We start from the raw sequence: 19,324 nt of genomic DNA, 5'->3' as shown, positions 1-19,324 counted from the left end.
TGGGATCTGATGGAGTGCTGGGATCTGATGGAGTGCTGGGATCTGATGGAGTGCTGGGATATGATGTAGTGCTGGAATATGATGGAGTGCTGGAATATGATGGAGTGCTGGGATCTGATGGAGTGCTGGGATCTGATGGAGTGCTGGGATCTGATGGAGTGCTGGGATATCATGGAGTGCTGGGATCTGATGGAGTGCTGGGATCTGATGGAGTGCTGGGATCTGATGGAGTGCTGGGATATCATGGAGTGCTGGGATCTGATGGAGTGCTGGGATCTGATGGAGTGCTGGAATATGATGGAGTGCTGGGATATGATGGAGTGCTGTGATCAGATGGAGTGCTGGGATATGATGATTTGAGGATTTGAAAATGCTTTCCTCCATGAAAGTAGTAGTTGAACTGGAATGACCCAGACTCTGCATTGTAGTGTAGTATTGATAAACTCCAGTGTTGAATCCCTGTAGGTATTAGTGTTTAAACAACTAGACTTCACGTGTGGCCAGATGTTTACCAGAACCAGCCTGCATACTAGATGATGGATGGATTATTAAATTGATTATAAAATCGCTCACCTGCAGCATGAACTCCATGCTGATCCTGTTCTCAATGAGCCTCATGACCAGGTGGGCTTTACACTGGAACATCTTATAGTACTTCCAGGACAGGGTGTGAGGGTGCTTGATGGAGAAGTGGAGGTGAGGGGTAGGGCTAAGAGAGGGAGAGAGAGAGGAGAGAGGGAGAGAGGGGGGAGAGAGTGAGGGATGAGGAGAAAGAAAGATGAGAGGGGGAGAGAGGGAGAGGAGGGAGAAAGAAAGAGAGGGGAGAGAGAGAGGAGAGTGAGGGATGAGGAGAAAGAGAGATGAGAGGGGGGAGAGAGGGAGAGGAGTGAGAAAGAGAGGAGAGAAAGGAGGGAGAGAGAGAGGAGAGAGTGAGGGATAAGGAGAAAGAGATGAGAGGGGGGGGGGGAAAGAGAGATGAGAGGGAGAGAGGAGGGAGAGAGTGAGGGATGAGGAGAAAGAGAGATGATAAGGGGGAGGGAGGGAGAAAGAGAGAGATGAGAGGGAGAGAGTGAGGGACGAGGAGAGAGAGATGAGAGGGGGGGGGGAGAAAGAGAGAGAGGAAGATTAAAATCAGAAAATAAAATCTACTTCTCAACAACAACTCATTCCATCTTCCCTCCTTCTCCTCAGCTTGTAAACTGTCGCAACTTTAAGATAAACTACAACGTGAAGTTACTAGCCAAGTCATTGACAGGCGGTACACAGACAGGCGTACGTGTTGGCATAACGTGTCGATAGCTCTCCAAGCCCACTCAAGGAGCGAGAGAAAGAGGTCTGATTTATGACAAACACTTGAGAGTGTGCCAGCGGTTTATTGGGCTGGAATGAATAAGCTCCACTCTTCACTTGTTGTTTTACTCTCCGGCAGCGTTGGGAGTTGGAAATCTTTACATCGGCATATGCGTTTTTTTAATTAAAACCTAGAACACCACTCCTCTGTGAGAGATACAGGGTTGTAGACCAACACCCTCAACAGCAGTAGCAACAGGAATGTCTAACCTGTCATTTACTCGCTACTAGGTGGTTTTCGACTGGTAGAACAGACAACACATTCATCAGCCTCATTGGAGCCACAAATCAAAGTGTGTTGACACTGAAAGAGGTGATTTAAGCAATAAGGCACGGGGGGGTGTGGTATACGGCCAATATACCACGGCTAAGGGCTGCTCTTGACCACACCGCATCGCGGAGAGCCTGGACACAGCCGTGGTATATTGGCCATATACCACAAACCACCGAGGTGCCTTATTGCTATTATAAACTGGACAGCAACGTAATTAGAGCAGGAAAAATACACGTTTTGTCAAACCCGTGGGATACGGGTCAGCCAATCAGCATTCAGGGGTCGAACCACCCCGTTTAAAACAGATTCATCAGCCTCATTGGAGCCACATATCAAAGTGTGTTGACACTGAAAGTAGGTGGTTCTCATGTGATATCGGAACCAACAGGGAGCTGCTCTCACTTGTCCTTGTCTTTTCCTCCGCCGAAGGTCGGGTGTAAGAGAACTCCTCCCATCTTCAGCTCGTACTCCACCATCTTGTCCAGTTCCTGAGAGAAAAATCACACTTTATATGTGTGTTTATTTAGCAGTGGGACCAGCATAACCAGTATAGTCATGTGTTCATTTAGCAGTGGGACCAGCATAACCAATATAGTTGTGTGTTTATTTAGCAGAGTGGGACCAGCATAACCAATATAGTTGTGTGTTTATTTAGCAGAATGTGACCAGCATAACCAATATAGCCATGTGTTCATTTAGCAGTGGGACCAGCATAACCAATATAGTTGTGTGTTCATTTAGCAGTGGGACCAGCATAACCAATATAGTTGTGTGTTAATTTAGCAGTGGGACCAGCATAACCAATATAGTTGTGTGTTCATTTAGCAGTGGGACCAGCATAACCAATATAGTTGTGTGTTTATTTAGCAGTGGGACCAGCATAACCAATATAGTTGTGTGTTCATTTAGCAGTGGGACCAGAATAACCAATATAGTTGTGTGTTCATTTAGCAGTGGGACCAGCATAACCAATATAGTTGTGTGTTTATTTAGCAGTGGGACCAGCATAACCAATATAGTTGTGTGTTTATTTAGCAGTGGGACCAGCATAACCAATATAGTTGTGTGTTTATTTAGCAGTGGGACCAGCATAACCAGTATATTTTCTATTTAACGAGGCAAGTCAGTTAAGAACAAATTCTTATTTACAATGACAGCCTAACCCGGCCAAACCCTAACGATGCTGGGCCAATTGTGCGCCGCCCTGTGGGACTCCCAATCACAGCTGGATGTAATACAGCCTGGATTCGAACCAGGGACTGCAGTGACGCCTCTTGCACTGAGATGCAGTGTCTCTAAATCCAGTGGAGGTACTGGTTCCACTCCCTACCTCTTTGACCCAGTGGAGGTACTGGTTCCACCCCCTACCTCTTTGATCCAATGGCGGTACTGCTTCCACCCCCTACCTCTTTGATCCAATGGCAGTACTGGTTCCACCCCCTACCTCTTTGATCCAATGGCAGTACTGGTTCCACCCCCTACCTCTTTGATCGAATGGCAGTACTGGTTCCACCCCCTACCTCTTTGATCCAAAGGCGGTACTGGTTCCACCCCCTACCTCTTTGATCCAATGGCAGTACTGGTTCCACCCCCTACCTCTTTGATCCAAAGGCGGTACTGGTTCCACCCCCTACCTCTTTGATCGAATGGCAGTACTGGTTCCACCCCCCTACCTCTTTGATCCAATGGCGGTACTGGTTCCACTCCCTACCTCTTTGACCCAGTGGAGGTACTGGTTCCACCCCCTACCTCTTTGACCCAGTGGAGGTACTGGTTCCACCCCCTACCTCTTTGATCCAATGGCGGTACTGGTTCACTCCAAAGGTCTTCTTCAGGTACAGACCATAGATGTAGCCAGAGATCCCCTTCAGCACCCACTCATCAGCCCTACAGAACACAGACCAGACAACAGGTAAGGCGATCGGGCCAGACGACACACAATGACTTCATTTTAACCCGTTTGGCAGGCATTTACTAACTTACCTTTTATTGCACACACACACACACACACACACACACACACACACACACACACACACACACACACACACACACACACACACACAGAGAGAGAGCGAGAGAAACAATATACTTTATTCAACCATGGTGGTTTTTAACTCAGACTAATTTAATGAATACTGGCCGTAGCTTCACGTAATGAGATGAAATCATGTGAAAATCTGTAACACACAGAAAGTGCTAAACCTCTCTCTTTACAAGCTGGATACGAGCGCAGTTTCAGAAAACAAGCTGACTTCAATTACAGGCTTGAAAAGAAATGAAACCACAAGATGAATTGCAAGCAGGTTGACGGGTCTTTCGTATCAAAAAAGAGAAAGGCCTGTTCGACTCCTCCGAGGTCTTACACAACTGGGGCTTTTTTCTACAAGAAAAATAAATAAGACTAAGTGGAGCTTCCACATCTGACTTAGTTTCAACCACTTAATAAGACAGGGGGTCCATTGTTTGCAGTGATCCTTTGAAGACGTCGTGAAACCTCAGCCTCCCCAACTGACAGCAGCAGCACTTTTGCCAAGAGCCCCCCCCCCCCCCCCAGCTGTAGACATGTTGCCAAACACATACACAGATTCATCATACTGAGACACTCTCAGCTATGCCAAAGCTTTGCTCAATATATGCCTGGTACTGAATACGATGATGAAATATCATTTCAATAATCTCTCTGTACCAGACTTCTAGAAATCTGGATAAGAACCCACAGTTACCACGCTGTTCTTAGGAAACAAATCCAAGTAACACCGACGAGCTCCTAGGTTACCGACGAGCTCCTTCCTAGGTTACCGACGAGCTCCTAGGCCACCGACGAGCTCCTAGGCCACCGACGAGCTCCAAGGCCACCGACGAGCTCCTAGGCCACCGACGAGCTCCTAGGCCACCGACGAGCTCCTAGGCCACCGACGAGCTCCTAGGTTACCGACGAGCTCCAAGGCCACAGACGAGCTCCAAGGTCACCGACGAGCTCCTACGTCACAGACGAGCTCCTAGGTCACAGACGAGCTCCTAGGTCACCGACGAGCTCCTAGGTTACCGACGAGCTCCAAGGTCACCGACGAGCTCCTAGGTCACCGACGAGCTCCTAGGCCACCGACGAGCTCCTAGGCCACCGACGAGCTCCTAGGTTACCGACGAGCTCCTAGGTTACCGACGAGCTCCAAAGCCATCGACGAGCTCCTAGGTTACCGACGAGCTCCTAGGTCACCGACAAGCTCCTAGGCCACCGACGAGCTCCTAGGCCACCGACGAGCTCCTAGGTTACCGACGAGCTCCTAGGTTACCGACGAGTTCCAAGGTTACCGACGAGTTCCAGGGCCACAGACGAGCTCCTAGGTTACCGACGAGCTCCTAGGTCACCGACGAACTCCTAGGTCACCGACGAACTCCTAGGCCACCGACGAACTCCTAGGCCACCGACGAACTCCTAGGCCACCGACGAGCTCCTAGGCCACCGACGAGCTCCTAGGCCACCGACGAACTCCTAGGCCACCGACGAGCTCCTAGGCCACCGACGAGCTCCTAGGCCACCGACGAGCTCCTAGGTTACAGACGAGTTCCTAGGCCACAGACGAGCTCCTAGGTTACCGACGAGCTCCAAGGCCACAGACGAGCTCCTAGGTTACCGACGAGCGCCAAGGTCACCGACGAGCTCCTACGTCACCGACGAGCTCCTAGGCCACCGACGAGCTCCTAGGTTACCGACGAGCTCCAAAGCCACCGACGAGCTCCTAGGTTACCGACGAGCTCCTAGGCTACCGACGAGCTCCTAGGCCACCGACGAGCTCCTAGGCCACCGACGAGCTCCAAGGCCACCGACGAGCTCCTAGGCCACCGACGAGCTCCTAGGTTACCGACGAGCTCCTAGGTCACCGACGAGCTCCTAGGTCACCGACGAGCTCCAAGGCCACAGACGAGCTCCTAGGTCACAGACGAGCTCCTAGGTTACCGACGAGCTCCAAGGTCACCGACGAGCTCCTAGGTCACCGACGAGCTCCTAGGCCACCGACGAGCTCCTAGGTTACCGACGAGCGCCAAGGTCACCGACGAGCTCCTATGTCACCGACGAGCTCCTAGGCCACCGACGAGCTCCTAGGTTACCGACGAGCTCCAAAGCCACCGACGAGCTCCTAGGCCACCGACGAGCTCCTAGGCCACCGACGAGCTCCTAGGCCACCGACGAGCTCCTAGGTCACCGACGAGCTCCTAGGCCACCGACGAGCTCCTAGGCCACCGACGAGCTCCAAGGCCACAGACGAGCTCCAAGGCCACAGACGAGCTCCAAGGCCACAGACGAGCTCCAAGGCCACAGACGAGCTCCAAGGCCACAGACGAGCTCCAAGGCCACAGACGAGCTCCAAGGCCACAGACGAGCTCCTAGGTTACCGACGAGCTCCAAGGTCACCGACGAGCTCCTAGGTTGAACCAGGAGTGCTTCTTACGTTTGACGTGTGTGTGTGAGGGAGTGTGTGTGTGTGAGAGAGTGTGTGTGTGTGGTGTCTGTAGGCCGCTCCACCACTCCACTATATTCCGTCAGGTATTACTCAGTACGTTACTCACCAGGACATCCTGGAGATGAAGCAGCCAAAGAACTGCTGGGCCAGGGCCTGAGCTAAACACTGTCTGGTCAGGGGGGTCTGGTCTATGATCATGGCACTGTGGAGCAGATTAGTACTGAGAGGAGAGAGGAAGAGACGGGTAAGGGAGAGAGACGGGCGAGAGAGAGGGATAAGGGAGAGGGGGTAAGGGAGAGAAGGGCAAGAGAGAGAGAGGGGTAAGGGAGAGGGGAAGAGAGAGAAGGGCAAGAGAGAGAGAGGGATGAGGGAGAGGGGGTAAGGGAGAGGGGAAGAGAGAGAAGGGTACGGGAGAGAGACGGGCGAGAGAGAGGGATAAGGGAGAGGGGGTAAGGGAGAGGGGGTAAGGGAGAGGGGGTAAGGGAGAGGGTGTAAGGGAGAGGGTGTAAGGGAGAGGGGGTAAGGGAGAGGGGGTAAGGGAGAAGGGGTAAGGGAGAGGGGGTAAGGGAGAAGGGGTAAGGGAGAGAGAGGGATAAGGGAGAGGGGGTAAGGGAGAGGGGAAGAGAGAGAAGGGCGAGAGAGAGAGGGATAAGCGAGAGGGGGTAAGGGAGAGAGACAGGCGAGAGAGAGGGATAAGGGAGAGGGGGTAAGGGAGAGGGGGCAAGGGAGAGGGGAAGAGAGAGAAGGGCGAGAGAAAGCGGGATAAGCGAGAGGGGGTAAGGGAGAAGAAAAACCATGTTCAGTTTGACTTGTGCCAAAACAAGTCAGCATTATGAAAAGTGAAAGTGAGAAGTGAATGGTTGAGGAGAGCTGTTCTTTGTCACCGAGGGAAACTGCAAAAGCACCTGAGGTGACGGTCTTAACCGACTTAATATTGACGTAATAAATCAGAATTTAATTGGACCTCCTAATCTAAATATTTTCAGTGACAAACTCGTGGGAAAACGTAAAACGTTAAAACAAACAGTGAGAAGTTTCCACAATACAATGTAAACATCCAAACGTTGTGCAACATCGTTCCGAAGTAAAAATGTGTTGTTGATGGGAGAGTAAAAGCCACATGAAGAACGGCATCAGGACTAGACACAAGAGACTGTAGCCACCTGAAGATGCTCATCGACGCGTAGGAAGACACCTGGACGTAGGCCTCGTCCACAAACACAGTCTTGAAGCAGGAGTAAGGATAGCGACAGGTCAGGATCTCCTCGTAGAACTCAAAGATCTCATGCAGGTAGGACATGGAGTGTTTCAACAGGGGCAGGAGCTGGGGCAAACAGAAGTGGGTGACCTGGGAAAAGGGAAAAATATCTTTAAACAGGTGTCCACGCAGCAACACTACAGAGGTTCCCTCTGAGACACTCTCAGCTATGCCAAAGCTTTGCGCAATTTATGCCTGGTACTGAATACGATGATGAAATATCATTTCAATAATCTCTCTGTACCAGACTTCTAGAAATCTGGATAAGAACCCACAGTTACCACGCTGTTCTTAGGAAACAAATCCAAGTAACACCGACGAGCTCCTAGGTTACCGACGAGCTCCTAGGTTACCGACGAGCTCCTAGGTTACCGACGAGGGGGGGGGGGGGGGGAAGAATACACTTATTCTGTTTCTGTTGTATTCTATTCTCTCCAAACGTATATTTGGAGAGAAACCATCTTGGACAATATGTCAGCATCGCACGCCGAGTTTCCTAGACTGATTCACACATCCTTGACGCTGCTTCAACTTAGAGTATAAGGAGTCATTCTCCACCTAGTGGTCGTAGGTGGAAAGGAAATCTGCTTAAATATACACTGAGTGGACAAAACATTAAGAACACCTGCTAGTTCCATGACATAGACTGACCAGGTGAATCCAGGTGAAAGATATGATCCCTTATTTATGTCACTTTGTTAAATCCACTTCAATCAGTGGAGATGAAGGGGAGGAGACGGGGTTAAAGAAGGATTTTTAAGCCTTGAGACAAATGAGACATGGATTGTGTATGTGTGTCATTCAGAGGGTGAGTGGGCAAGACAAAATATTTAAGTGCCTTTGAACAGTGTTATGGTAGTAGGTGCCAGTCGCACCGATTTGTGTCAAGAACTGCAACGCTGCTGGGTTTTTCACACACAACAGTTTCCCGTGTGGATCAAGAATGGTCCACCACCTAAAGGACATCCAGCCAACTTGACACAACTGTGGGAAGCATTGGAGTCAACATGGGCCAGCATCCCTGTGGAACACTTTCAACACCTTGTAGAGTCAACATGGGCCAGCATCCCTGTGGAACACTTTCTACACCTTGTAGAGTCAACATGGGCCAGCATCCCTGTGGAACACTTTCAACACCTTGTAGAGTCCATGTCCCGACGAAGGTGTTCCTAATGTTTATACACTCAGTGTATATGTCAACATATTTTACCCTACATGGTTGCGTGCCTTTACGGGCTTCTACTAAATCCATTCTCCTTTCAGAACACCCTACTGGCTTCTACTAAATCCATTCTCCTTTCAGAACACCCTACTGGCTTCTACTAAATCCATTCAGAACACCCTACTGGCTTCTACTAAATCCAATCTCCTTTCAGAACACCCTACTGGCTTCTACTAAATCCATTCAGAACACCCTACTGGCTTCTACTAAATCCATTCTCCTTTCAGAACACCCTACTGGCTTCTACTAAATCCATTCTCCTTTCAGAACACCCTACGGGCTTCTACTAAATCCATTCAGAACACCCTACTGGCTTCTACTAAATCCATTCAGAACACCCTACTGGCTTCTACTAAATCCATTCTCCTTTCAGAACACCCTACTGGCTTCTACTAAATCCACTCTCCTTTCAGAACTCTATGGGCTTCTACTAAATCCACTCTCCTTTCAGAACACCCTACTGGCTTCTACTAAATCCATTCAGAACACCCTACTGGCTTCTACTAAATCCATTCAGAACATCCTACTGGCTTCTACTAAATCCATTCTCCTTTCAGAACACCCTACTGGCTCCTAATAAATCCATTCTCCTTTCAGACCACCCTACTGGCTTCTACTAAATCCATTCTCCTTTCAGAACACCCTACTGGCTTCTACTAAATCCATTCTCCTTCCAGAACACCCTACTGGCTTCTACTAAATCCACTCTCCTTTCAGAACACCCTACTGGCTTCTACTAAATCCATTCAGAACACCCTACTGGCTTCTACTAAATCCATTCTCCTTTCAGAACACCCCACTGACTTCTACTAAATCCATTCTCCTTTCAGAACACCCTACTGGCTTCTACTAAATCCATTCAGAACACCCTACTGGCTTCTACTAAATCCATTCTCCTTTCAGAACACCCTACTGGCTTCTACTAAATCCATTCAGAACACCCTACTGGCTTCTACTAAATCCATTCTCCTTTCAGAACACCCTACTGGCTTCTACTAAATCCACTCTCCTTTCAGAACTCTATGGGCTTCTACTAAATCCACTCTCCTTTCAGAACACCCTACTGGCTTCTACTAAATCCATTCAGAACACCCTACTGGCTTCTACTAAATCCATTCAGAACACCCTACTGGCTTCTACTAAATCCATTCTCCTTTCAGAACACCCTACTGGCTCCTACTAAATCCATTCTCCTTTCAGAACACCCTACTGGCTTCTACTAAATCCATTCTCCTTTCAGAACACCCTACTGGCTTCTACTAAATTCATTCTCCTTTCAGAACACCCTACTGGCTTCTACTAAATCCACTCTCCTTTCAGAACACCCTACTGGCTTCTACTAAATCCATTCAGAACACCCTACTGGCTTCTACTAAATCCATTCTCCTTTCAGAACACCCCACTGACTTCTACTAAATCCATTCTCCTTTCAGAACACTCTACTGGCTTCTACTAAATCCATTCTCCTTTCAGAACACCCTACTTGCTTCTACTAAATCCATTCTCCTTTCAGAACACTCTACTGGCTTCTACTAAATCCTTTCTCCATTCAGAACACCCTACTGGCTTCCACTAAATCCATTCTCCTTTCACAACACCCCACTGGCTTCTACTAAATCCATTCACAACACCCCACTGGCTTCTACTAAATCCATTCAGAACACCCTACTGGCTTCTACTAAATCCATTCAGAACACCCTACTGGCTTCTACTAAATCCATTCAGAACACCCTACTGGCTTCTACTAAATCCATTCAGAACACCCTACTGGCTTCTACTAAATCCATTCAGAACACCCTACTGGCTTCTACTAAATCCATTCAGAACACACTACTGGCTTCTACTAAATCCATTCAGAACACCCTACTGGCTTCTACTAAATCCATTCAGAACACACTACTGGCTTCTACTAAATCTATTCTCCTTTCAGAACACCCTACTGGCTTCTACTAAATCCATTCTCCTTTCAGAACACCCTACTGGCTTCTACTAAATCCATTCAGAACACCCTACTGGCTTCTACTAAATCCATTATCCTTTCAGAACACACTACAGGCATCTACTAAATACATTGTGATGGGTAATGCTGGGTTTCTATGCAATGCTTTTCCATACACACAGTACCTCATGCATGTAGGGGTCGACCAGGATCTCAAAGGGCCCGACAGACAGTGAGATGTTGGAGGCGGCGGTGGGGATGGGGAGGACGTAGTGGAAGGTCTTCTTCCTCATGTCATGGGTATAGACAGTCTCTACCAAGTCCCCACAGGACACAGCTACCATAGAGGCATCCACTGTGAACTCCAGCTTCCAGGTGCACAGCTCAGAGTATGAGTCCACACAGGGGAACCAGAACCTGGGAGAGGAAGACCGGTGGACCAGAGTGTAAGTAGAGTCAAGGAGCAAGGAAGGATGAGGCTTGTGACAACATATCTGATAGTATTACATAGAGGAGAATGAATGACAGAGAGAGAGAGAGAGAGAGAGAGAGAGAGAGAGAGAGAGAGAGAGGGAGAATGACAGAGAGAGAGAGAGAGAGAGAATGACAGAGAGAGAGAGAGAGAATGACAGAGAGAGAGAGAGAGAGAGAATGACAGAGAGAGAGAGAGAGAGAGAATGACAGAGAGAGAGAGAGAGAGAGAATGACAGAGAGAGAGAGAGAGAGACTGACAGAGAGAGAGAGAGAGAGACAGACAGAGAGAGAGAGAGAGAGAGAGAGAGAGAGAGAGAGAGAGAGAGAGAGAGAATGACAGAGAGAGAGAGAATGACAGAGAGAGAGAGAGAATGACAGAGAGAGAGAGAGAATGACAGAGAGAGAGAGAGAATGACAGAGAGAGAATGACAGAGAGAGAATGACAGAGAGAAAGGAGAGAGAATGACAGAGAGAAATGAGAACAGGGAGAGAGAGAGAGACTGACAGAGAGAGAGAGAATGACAGAGAGAGAGAGAGAATGACAGAGAGAGAGAGAGAGAGAATGACAGAGAGAGAGAGAGAGAGAATGACAGAGAGAGAGAGAGAATGACAGAGAGAGAGAGAGAATGACAGAGAGAGAGAGAGAGAGAGAGAGAGAGAGAGAGAGAGAGAGAGAGAGAGAGGAGAGAGAGAATGACACAGAGAGAGAGAGAGAGAGAGAGAATGACAGAGAGAGAGAGAGAATGACAGAGAGAGATAATGACAGAGAGAAAGGAGAGAGAGAATGACAGAGAGAAAGGAGAACAGGGAGAGAGAGAGAGAGAGAGAGAATGACAGAGAAAAAGGAGAGATAACAACCGAGAGACAGAACAGGGAGAGAGAGAGTAGAGAGAATGACAGAGAGGAGAGAGATAGAGAATGACGGAGAGAATGACAGAGAGAGAATGACAGAGAGAAAGGAGAGAGAGAATGACAGAGAGAAAGGAGAACAGGGAGAGAGAGAGAGAGAGAGAGAGAATGACAGAGAGAAAAAGGAGAGAGAACAACCGAGAGACAGAACAGGGAGAGAGAGAGTAGAGAGAATGACAGAGAGGAGAGAGATAGAGAATGGGAGAGAGAACGAGGAGAGAGAACAACCGAGAGACAGAGAACAGGGAGAGAGAGAGAGTATAGAGAATGACAGAGAGAGACATAGAACCGGGAGAGAGAGAGAATGACAGAGAGAAAGAGAAGATAGGGGAGAAAGAGAGGGAGATTATGACAGAGAGATACACCAGGCCAGCCTAGACAGCATAGAGAATAAAAGTCTCAATATGACATCAATCAATGTCTCCCTCCCCACCTTGTGGAGTTCTGGTATCCGAAGGAGAAGACGTGTGCTCCTCTCTCAGCCATGCTCCCCTCTACGTCAGGCACCACAAAGTGAAGGCCTCCTTTAGGCTGGTCCAGAGAGAACTCTATGTACACCTTCAGCACATTCATCTCTGAAGACATAGAAACAGTCATTTATTTACAGGGCACTAAGTTCAATTGTACATAAACAATAATTTAAAGCTTCCTGATGCTATATGCATTAAGCTGAGAGCATTGCAGGACATTAGCCTGGTTCCAGGTGTGTTGGTACTCTATAAACAGATCGAGGACCAACCGGGCTATCAGAATACACCTTGAACCTTTATAGTCAAACTACAGACCCAAGACTCAAGTCCCAAGTCTCAAGTCCCAAGTCTCAAGTCCCAAGTCTCAAGTCCCAAGTCTCAAGTACCAAGTCTCAAGTCCCAAGACTCAAGTCCCAAGACTCAAGTCCCAAGACTCAAGTCAGATGCAACGGAGGTCAGTCATTCACCAAAGAAGGTCATAATGTAGATGAACCCGATTCAGAGACGACATTTGACTGGAACAAGACGAGGTCAGTCATTCCCCAAAGAAGGTCATAACGTAGATGAACCCGATTCAGAGACGGCATTTGACTGGAACAAGACGAGGTCCTGTATTTACCGTCTCCTTGCTTCCACAGCTCCGAGGGGACTTTGATGACCAGCTCGCCGTGTCCTGCATCTGGGTCCACAGCACTGACTGCTGCTGTGTAGGCACTGGAGAAATAGTTCAGGTTCCTCCTGTAAGGGACAGGGCAGAGAGGAGGAGGAGGTGAGGACTTACTGCAGGTCAGTGTTCTGAAAGTAGTTGTGTAATACAAGGGGGTGAATCTCAAGTCTTCTCCTTGATTCCTCCTGTCCTCCTCACTCGACTTTACACACATTTATGTAAGTTAGCAGGAACTCTTATCCAGAGCAACTTAAGTGTGCCTTCCACTAAGGTAGATAAAACAACCACACATCCCAGTCATTGTTTCAGGTGAAAACATCAGAAAGAACCAAGGAGAACATTGGAGGATGGAGATGTACTGGAGGATGGAGATGTACTGTTGGAGATGTACTGGAGGATGGAGATGTACTGTTGGAGATGTACTGGAGGATGGAGATGTACTGTTGGAGATGTACTGGAGAATGGAGATGTACTGTTGGAGATGTACTGGAGGATGGAGATGTACTGTTGGAGATGTACTGTTGGAGATGTACTGGAGGATGGAGATGTACTGGAGGATGGAGATGTACTGGAGAATGGAGATGTACTGTTGGAGATGTACTGGAGGATGGAGATGTACTGTTGGAGATGTACTGTTGGAGATGTACTGGAGGATGGAGATGTACTGTTGGAGATGTACTGGAGAATGGAGATGTACTGTTGGAGATGTACTGGAGGATGGAGATGTACTGTTGGAGATGTACTGTTGGAGATGTACTGGAGGATGGAGATGTACTGGAGGATGGAGATGTACTGTTGGAGATGTACTGGAGAATGGAGATGTACTGTTGGAGATGTACTGGAGGATGGAGATGTACTGGAGGATGGAGATGTACTGTTGGAGATGTACTGGAGGATGGAGATGTACTGGAGGATGGAGATGTACTGTTTTCTGTTTCCTTCATGGAGAGTTATGAATACCTGACCGTGTGTGTATGAGGACTTACTGCTTGGACTCGTGGTGGCAGACCTCTAGAGTAGGGTCATTGTAAATGAATGGTGCTTCGAGGTCATTGACCCGGACCCTGTAGATCCTGCACTGCTTGCTGTTGAGTTTGATCCGGTTCAGGTTGACCACAGTTGGGAAGATGGTCAGCTCCACAAAGCCCTGTCAAATAGAGGGGTGTGTCCGTTGACATGGATAAGAAACTAGACTGGTTCTACACGGCCAAATGACTAAGACTACACATATTTCTACTGTTGTTTTCAATGTCTCGCAGTAGAAATATGTTTGGTTCTCAGTCATGTGGCTGGGTTCTACACATACAACAGGGATATAGCCTACAGCTGGGTTCTACAGATACAACAGGGATATAGCCTACAGCTAGGTTCTACAGATACAACAGGGATATAGCCTACAGCTAGGTTCTACACATACAACAGGGATATAGCCTACAGCTAGGTTCTACAGATACAACAACAGGGATATAGCCTACAGCTAGGTTCTACAGATACAACAGGGATATAGCCTACAGCTAGGTTCTACAGATACAACAGGGATATAGCCTACAGCTAGGTTCTACAGATACAACAACAGGGATATAGCCTACAGCTAGGTTCTACAGATACAACAGGGATATAGCCTACAGCTAGGTTCTACAGATACAACAACAGGGATATAGCCTACAGCTAGGTTCTACAGATACAACAACAGGGATATGGCCTACAGCTAGGTTCTACAGATACAACAGGGATATAGCCTACAGCTAGGTTCTACACATACAACAGGGATATAGCCTACAGCTGGGTTCTACAGATACAACAGGGATATAGCCTACAGCTGGGTTCTACAGATACAACAGGGATATAGCCTACAGCTAGGTTCTACAGATACAACAACAGGGATATGGCCTACAGCTGGGTTCTACAGATACAACAGGGATATAGCCTACAGCTAGGTTCTACAGATACAACAGGGATATAGCCTACAGCTAGGTTCTACAGATACAACAGGGATATAGCCTACAGCTAGGTTCTACACATACAACAGGGATATAGCCTACAGCTAGGTTCTACACATACAACAGGGATATAGCCTACAGCTAGGTTCTACAGATACAACAGGGATATAGCCTACAGCTAGGTTCTACACATACAACAGGGATATAGCCTACAGCTAGGTTCTACAGATACAACAGGGATATAGCCTACAGCTAGGTTCTACAGATACAACAGGGATATAGCCTACAGCTAGGTTCTACAGATACAACAACAGGGATATGGCCTACAGCTGGGTTCTACAGATACAACAGGGATATAGCCTACAGCTAGGTTCTACACATACAACAGGGATATAGTCTACAGCTAGGTTCTACAGATACAACAGGGATATAGCCTACAGCTAGGTTCTACAGATACAACAGGGATATAGCCTACAGCTAGGTTCTACAGATACAACAGGGATATAGCCTACAGCTAGGTTCTACACATACAACAGGGATATAGCCTACAGCTAGGTTCTACACATACAACAGGGATATAGCCTACAGCTAGGTTCTACAGATACAACAGGGATATAGCCTACAGCTAGGTTCTACAGATACAACAGGGATATAGCCTACAGCTAGGTTCTACAGATACAACAACAGGGATATGGCCTACAGCTGGGTTCTACAGATACAACAGGGATATAGCCTACAGCTAGGTTCTACACATACAACAGGGATATAGTCTACAGCTAGGTTCTACAGATACAACAGGGATATAGCCTACAGCTAGGTTCTACAGATACAACAGGGATATAGCCTACAGCTAGGTTCTACAGATACAACAGGGATATAGCCTACAGCTGGGTTCTACAGATACAACAGGGATATAGCCTACAGCTGGGTTCTACACATACAACAGGGATATAGCCTACAGCTAGGTTCTACAGATACAACAGGGATATAGCCTACAGCTGGGTTCTACAGATACAACAACAGGGATATAGCCTACAGCTAGGTTCTACAGATACAACAGGGATATGGCCTACAGCTAGGTTCTACAGATACAACAGGGATATAGCCTACAGCTAGGTTCTACAGATACAACAACAGGGATATAGCCTACAGCTGGGTTCTACACATACAACAGGGATATAGCCTACAGCTGGGTTCTACAGATACAACAGGGATATAGCCTACAGCTGGGTTCTACAGATACAACAGGGATATAGCCTACAGCTAGGTTCTACAGATACAACAGGGATATAGCCTACAGCTGGGTTCTACAGATACAACAGGGATATAACCTACAGCTGGGTTCTACACATACAACAACAGGGATATCGTCTACAGCTAGGTTCTACAGATACAACAGGGATATAGCCTACAGCTGGGTTCTACAGATACAACAGGGATATAGCCTACAGCTAGGTTCTACAGATACAACAACAGGGATATGGCCTACAGCTAGGTTCTACAGATACAACAGGGATATAGCCTACAGCTAGGTTCTACAGATACAACAGGGATATAGCCTACAGCTAGGTTCTACAGATACAACAGGGATATAGCCTACAGCTAGGTTCTACAGATACAACAGGGATATAGTCTACAGCTAGGTTCTACAGATACAACAGGGATATAGCCTACAGCTGGGTTCTACACATACAACAGGGATATAGCCTACAGCTAGGTTCTACAGATACAACAGGGATATAGCCTACAGCTGGGTTCTACAGATACAACAACAGGGATATAGCCTACAGCTAGGTTCTACAGATACAACAGGGATATGGCCTACAGCTAGGTTCTACAGATACAACAGGGATATAGCCTACAGCTAGGTTCTACAGATACAACAACAGGGATATAGCCTACAGCTGGGTTCTACACATACAACAGGGATATAGCCTACAGCTGGGTTCTACAGATACAACAGGGATATAGCCTACAGCTGGGTTCTACAGATACAACAGGGATATAGCCTACAGCTAGGTTCTACAGATACAACAGGGATATAGCCTACAGCTGGGTTCTACAGATACAACAGGGATATAACCTACAGCTGGGTTCTACACATACAACAACAGGGATATCGTCTACAGCTAGGTTCTACAGATACAACAGGGATATAGCCTACAGCTGGGTTCTACAGATACAACAGGGATATAGCCTACAGCTAGGTTCTACAGATACAACAACAGGGATATGGCCTACAGCTAGGTTCTACAGATACAACAGGGATATAGCCTACAGCTAGGTTCTACAGATACAACAGGGATATAGCCTACAGCTAGGTTCTACAGATACAACAGGGATATAGCCTACAGCTAGGTTCTACAGATACAACAGGGATATAGTCTACAGCTAGGTTCTACAGATACAACAGGGATATAGCCTACAGCTAGGTTCTACAGATACAACAGGGATATAGCCTACAGCTAGGTTCTACAGATACAACAGGGATATAGCCTACAGCTAGGTTCTACAGATACAACAGGGATATAGCCTACAGCTAGGTTCTACAGATACAACAGGGATATAGCCTACAGCTAGGTTCTACAGATACAACAGGGATATAGCCTACAGCTAGGTTCTACAGATACAACAGGGATATGGCCTACAGCTAGGTTCTACAGATACAACAACAGGGATATAACTAGCATTTTATTGCGGGTATATGGGGGAACTATAGTTAACGAATATATTTACTACGATATACTTACAATCACAGACTTTCTTTGGAAGTTGATGTTGTTGATGCAGACAACCTGGTGAGTCGTGTGGGAATAAACATGACATAACAGGTTAACACATTGAGGAATAACGGCGCTACAGTATTATATACTGTGCCAAGTAATAACTTAAGGACAAACGTGTGGGCAAAGCTAACTAAGCCAAAGGTAATAGAAAAGACTTATAATTTAAAAGGCCGCGGGCTCTCAAATCCCTTGTCCTTCTTCCTGTTCATCTTGACTTCATGCATTGATACGGTATATGAATTTGATCATGTTCGTGAACTACGGATTTGACGCAATGGTCGTGTGGACTGGAAAGTTCTTCCTGTATCCACAAAAAAACATATATATATTTCCAGTCCTAATAAATCACAATGCAATGAGTTCATGCGCAGCGAATGTGGCGATTTAGCTAGCTAGTCAGTCAGTTGGCTAGTGCTAACGTTAGCCAGTTAGCCAGTTAACACAACACTTCCAGCCATTCTTCCCCGCCGGCTGTCTGTGCAATGCTATCAATGTCTCAAACACCTTTTCCAGATATGCACGCTACCAAAGACTATCATTCAGCTTTGCAAGAATAATTTCTGTTTCAAATGAGCATTTTTGTCAATGTTGAGCTCTAAAATGTTTTAAGTATATCCTCTCCGTCTGAGCGATAGCTCAAAGTTGTTCTTCTTCTTCATGTTTTGTGATTTTAAAATGGCGGTTGACAACCAAAAGGCGCATTACCGCCACCAGCTGGACTGGAGTGTAAATCCATTACACTTTACTGATCGAAGTGTTGTGATTGTTGAGCGGTCGTCACGACGTACCAAATACACAAACTCGTAAACCCCGCCCTTTTCGACAATTTAATTTTTTAATTTATTTTAATTGTATCTTTATTTAACCAGGCAAGTCAGTTAAGAACAAATACTTATTTTAAATGACAGCCTAGGAACAGTTATGCCTTGTTCAGGGACAGAATGACAGATTTTTTACCTTGTCAACTCGGGAATAGATCTCGCAACCTTTCGGTTACGAGTCCAACGCTCTAATCACTAGGTTACTTGTTTGTAACTTCTTAAAATTAGATGTTAAAACCAACCCTAACCTAAACCACACTGCTAACATTATACCTAACCCTAACCTTAAATTAAGACCAAACATAAATGTTTTGTTTTCATGAATATTAACGATATAGCCATTTTACAAATATTCGGTCAGTGCTATCTTGGTTCCTCGGGACGTCCCTAACCCATTGCATTTGACATTTAAAACGGTTAAGGTAAAGGTTAAGGTTAGGTTAGGACTTGTAGAGACATTTTCGACTTTAACTTTAAATAGATATGGGAATGGATGGAAAAATGGGCTGGACGTCACATCCAGGCCTGTGCCTGGGATCATATCACCTCTACCTTACCTGACACCCTAGACCCACTTCAATTTGAATGGATGGAAAAATGGGCTTTTGGATGTCACATCCAGGCCTGTGCCTGGGATCATATCACCTCTACCTTACCTGACACCCTAGACCCACTTCAATTTGCTTACCGCCCTAATAGATCCACAGACGATGCAATCACCATCACACTGCACACTGCCCTATCCCAT

General features: G+C 46.9%; 1 protein-coding gene across 1 annotated transcript in view; it reads right to left on the bottom strand.

The window, feature by feature from the left end:
• LOC139419325 (transcription initiation factor TFIID subunit 2) overlaps positions 1-18,427 on the bottom strand; it is a 51,376-nt gene extending 32,949 nt beyond the window's left edge. Inside the window, exons 1-11 of the mRNA XM_071169272.1 lie at positions 17,915-18,427; positions 17,720-17,774; positions 14,016-14,176; positions 12,982-13,100; positions 12,326-12,467; positions 10,695-10,926; positions 7,254-7,438; positions 6,197-6,310; positions 3,412-3,511; positions 2,027-2,112; positions 574-709 (exon numbers count right to left, since the gene is read on the bottom strand). Coding sequence (XP_071025373.1) covers positions 574-709; positions 2,027-2,112; positions 3,412-3,511; positions 6,197-6,310; positions 7,254-7,438; positions 10,695-10,926; positions 12,326-12,467; positions 12,982-13,100; positions 14,016-14,176; positions 17,720-17,774; positions 17,915-17,979 — 1,395 coding nt within the window. The 5' untranslated portion in view covers positions 17,980-18,427. The remainder of the gene's footprint in view (positions 1-573; positions 710-2,026; positions 2,113-3,411; positions 3,512-6,196; positions 6,311-7,253; positions 7,439-10,694; positions 10,927-12,325; positions 12,468-12,981; positions 13,101-14,015; positions 14,177-17,719; positions 17,775-17,914) is intronic.
• Between the last annotated feature and the right edge of the window lie 897 nt (positions 18,428-19,324).

Source organism: Oncorhynchus clarkii, chromosome 2, assembly GCF_045791955.1.
Source record: "Oncorhynchus clarkii lewisi isolate Uvic-CL-2024 chromosome 2, UVic_Ocla_1.0, whole genome shotgun sequence".
NCBI lineage: Eukaryota > Metazoa > Chordata > Actinopteri > Salmoniformes > Salmonidae > Oncorhynchus > Oncorhynchus clarkii.
The sequence above is the reverse complement of the archived record's forward strand: the minus strand, read 5'-3'. Positions and strand labels throughout refer to the sequence as shown.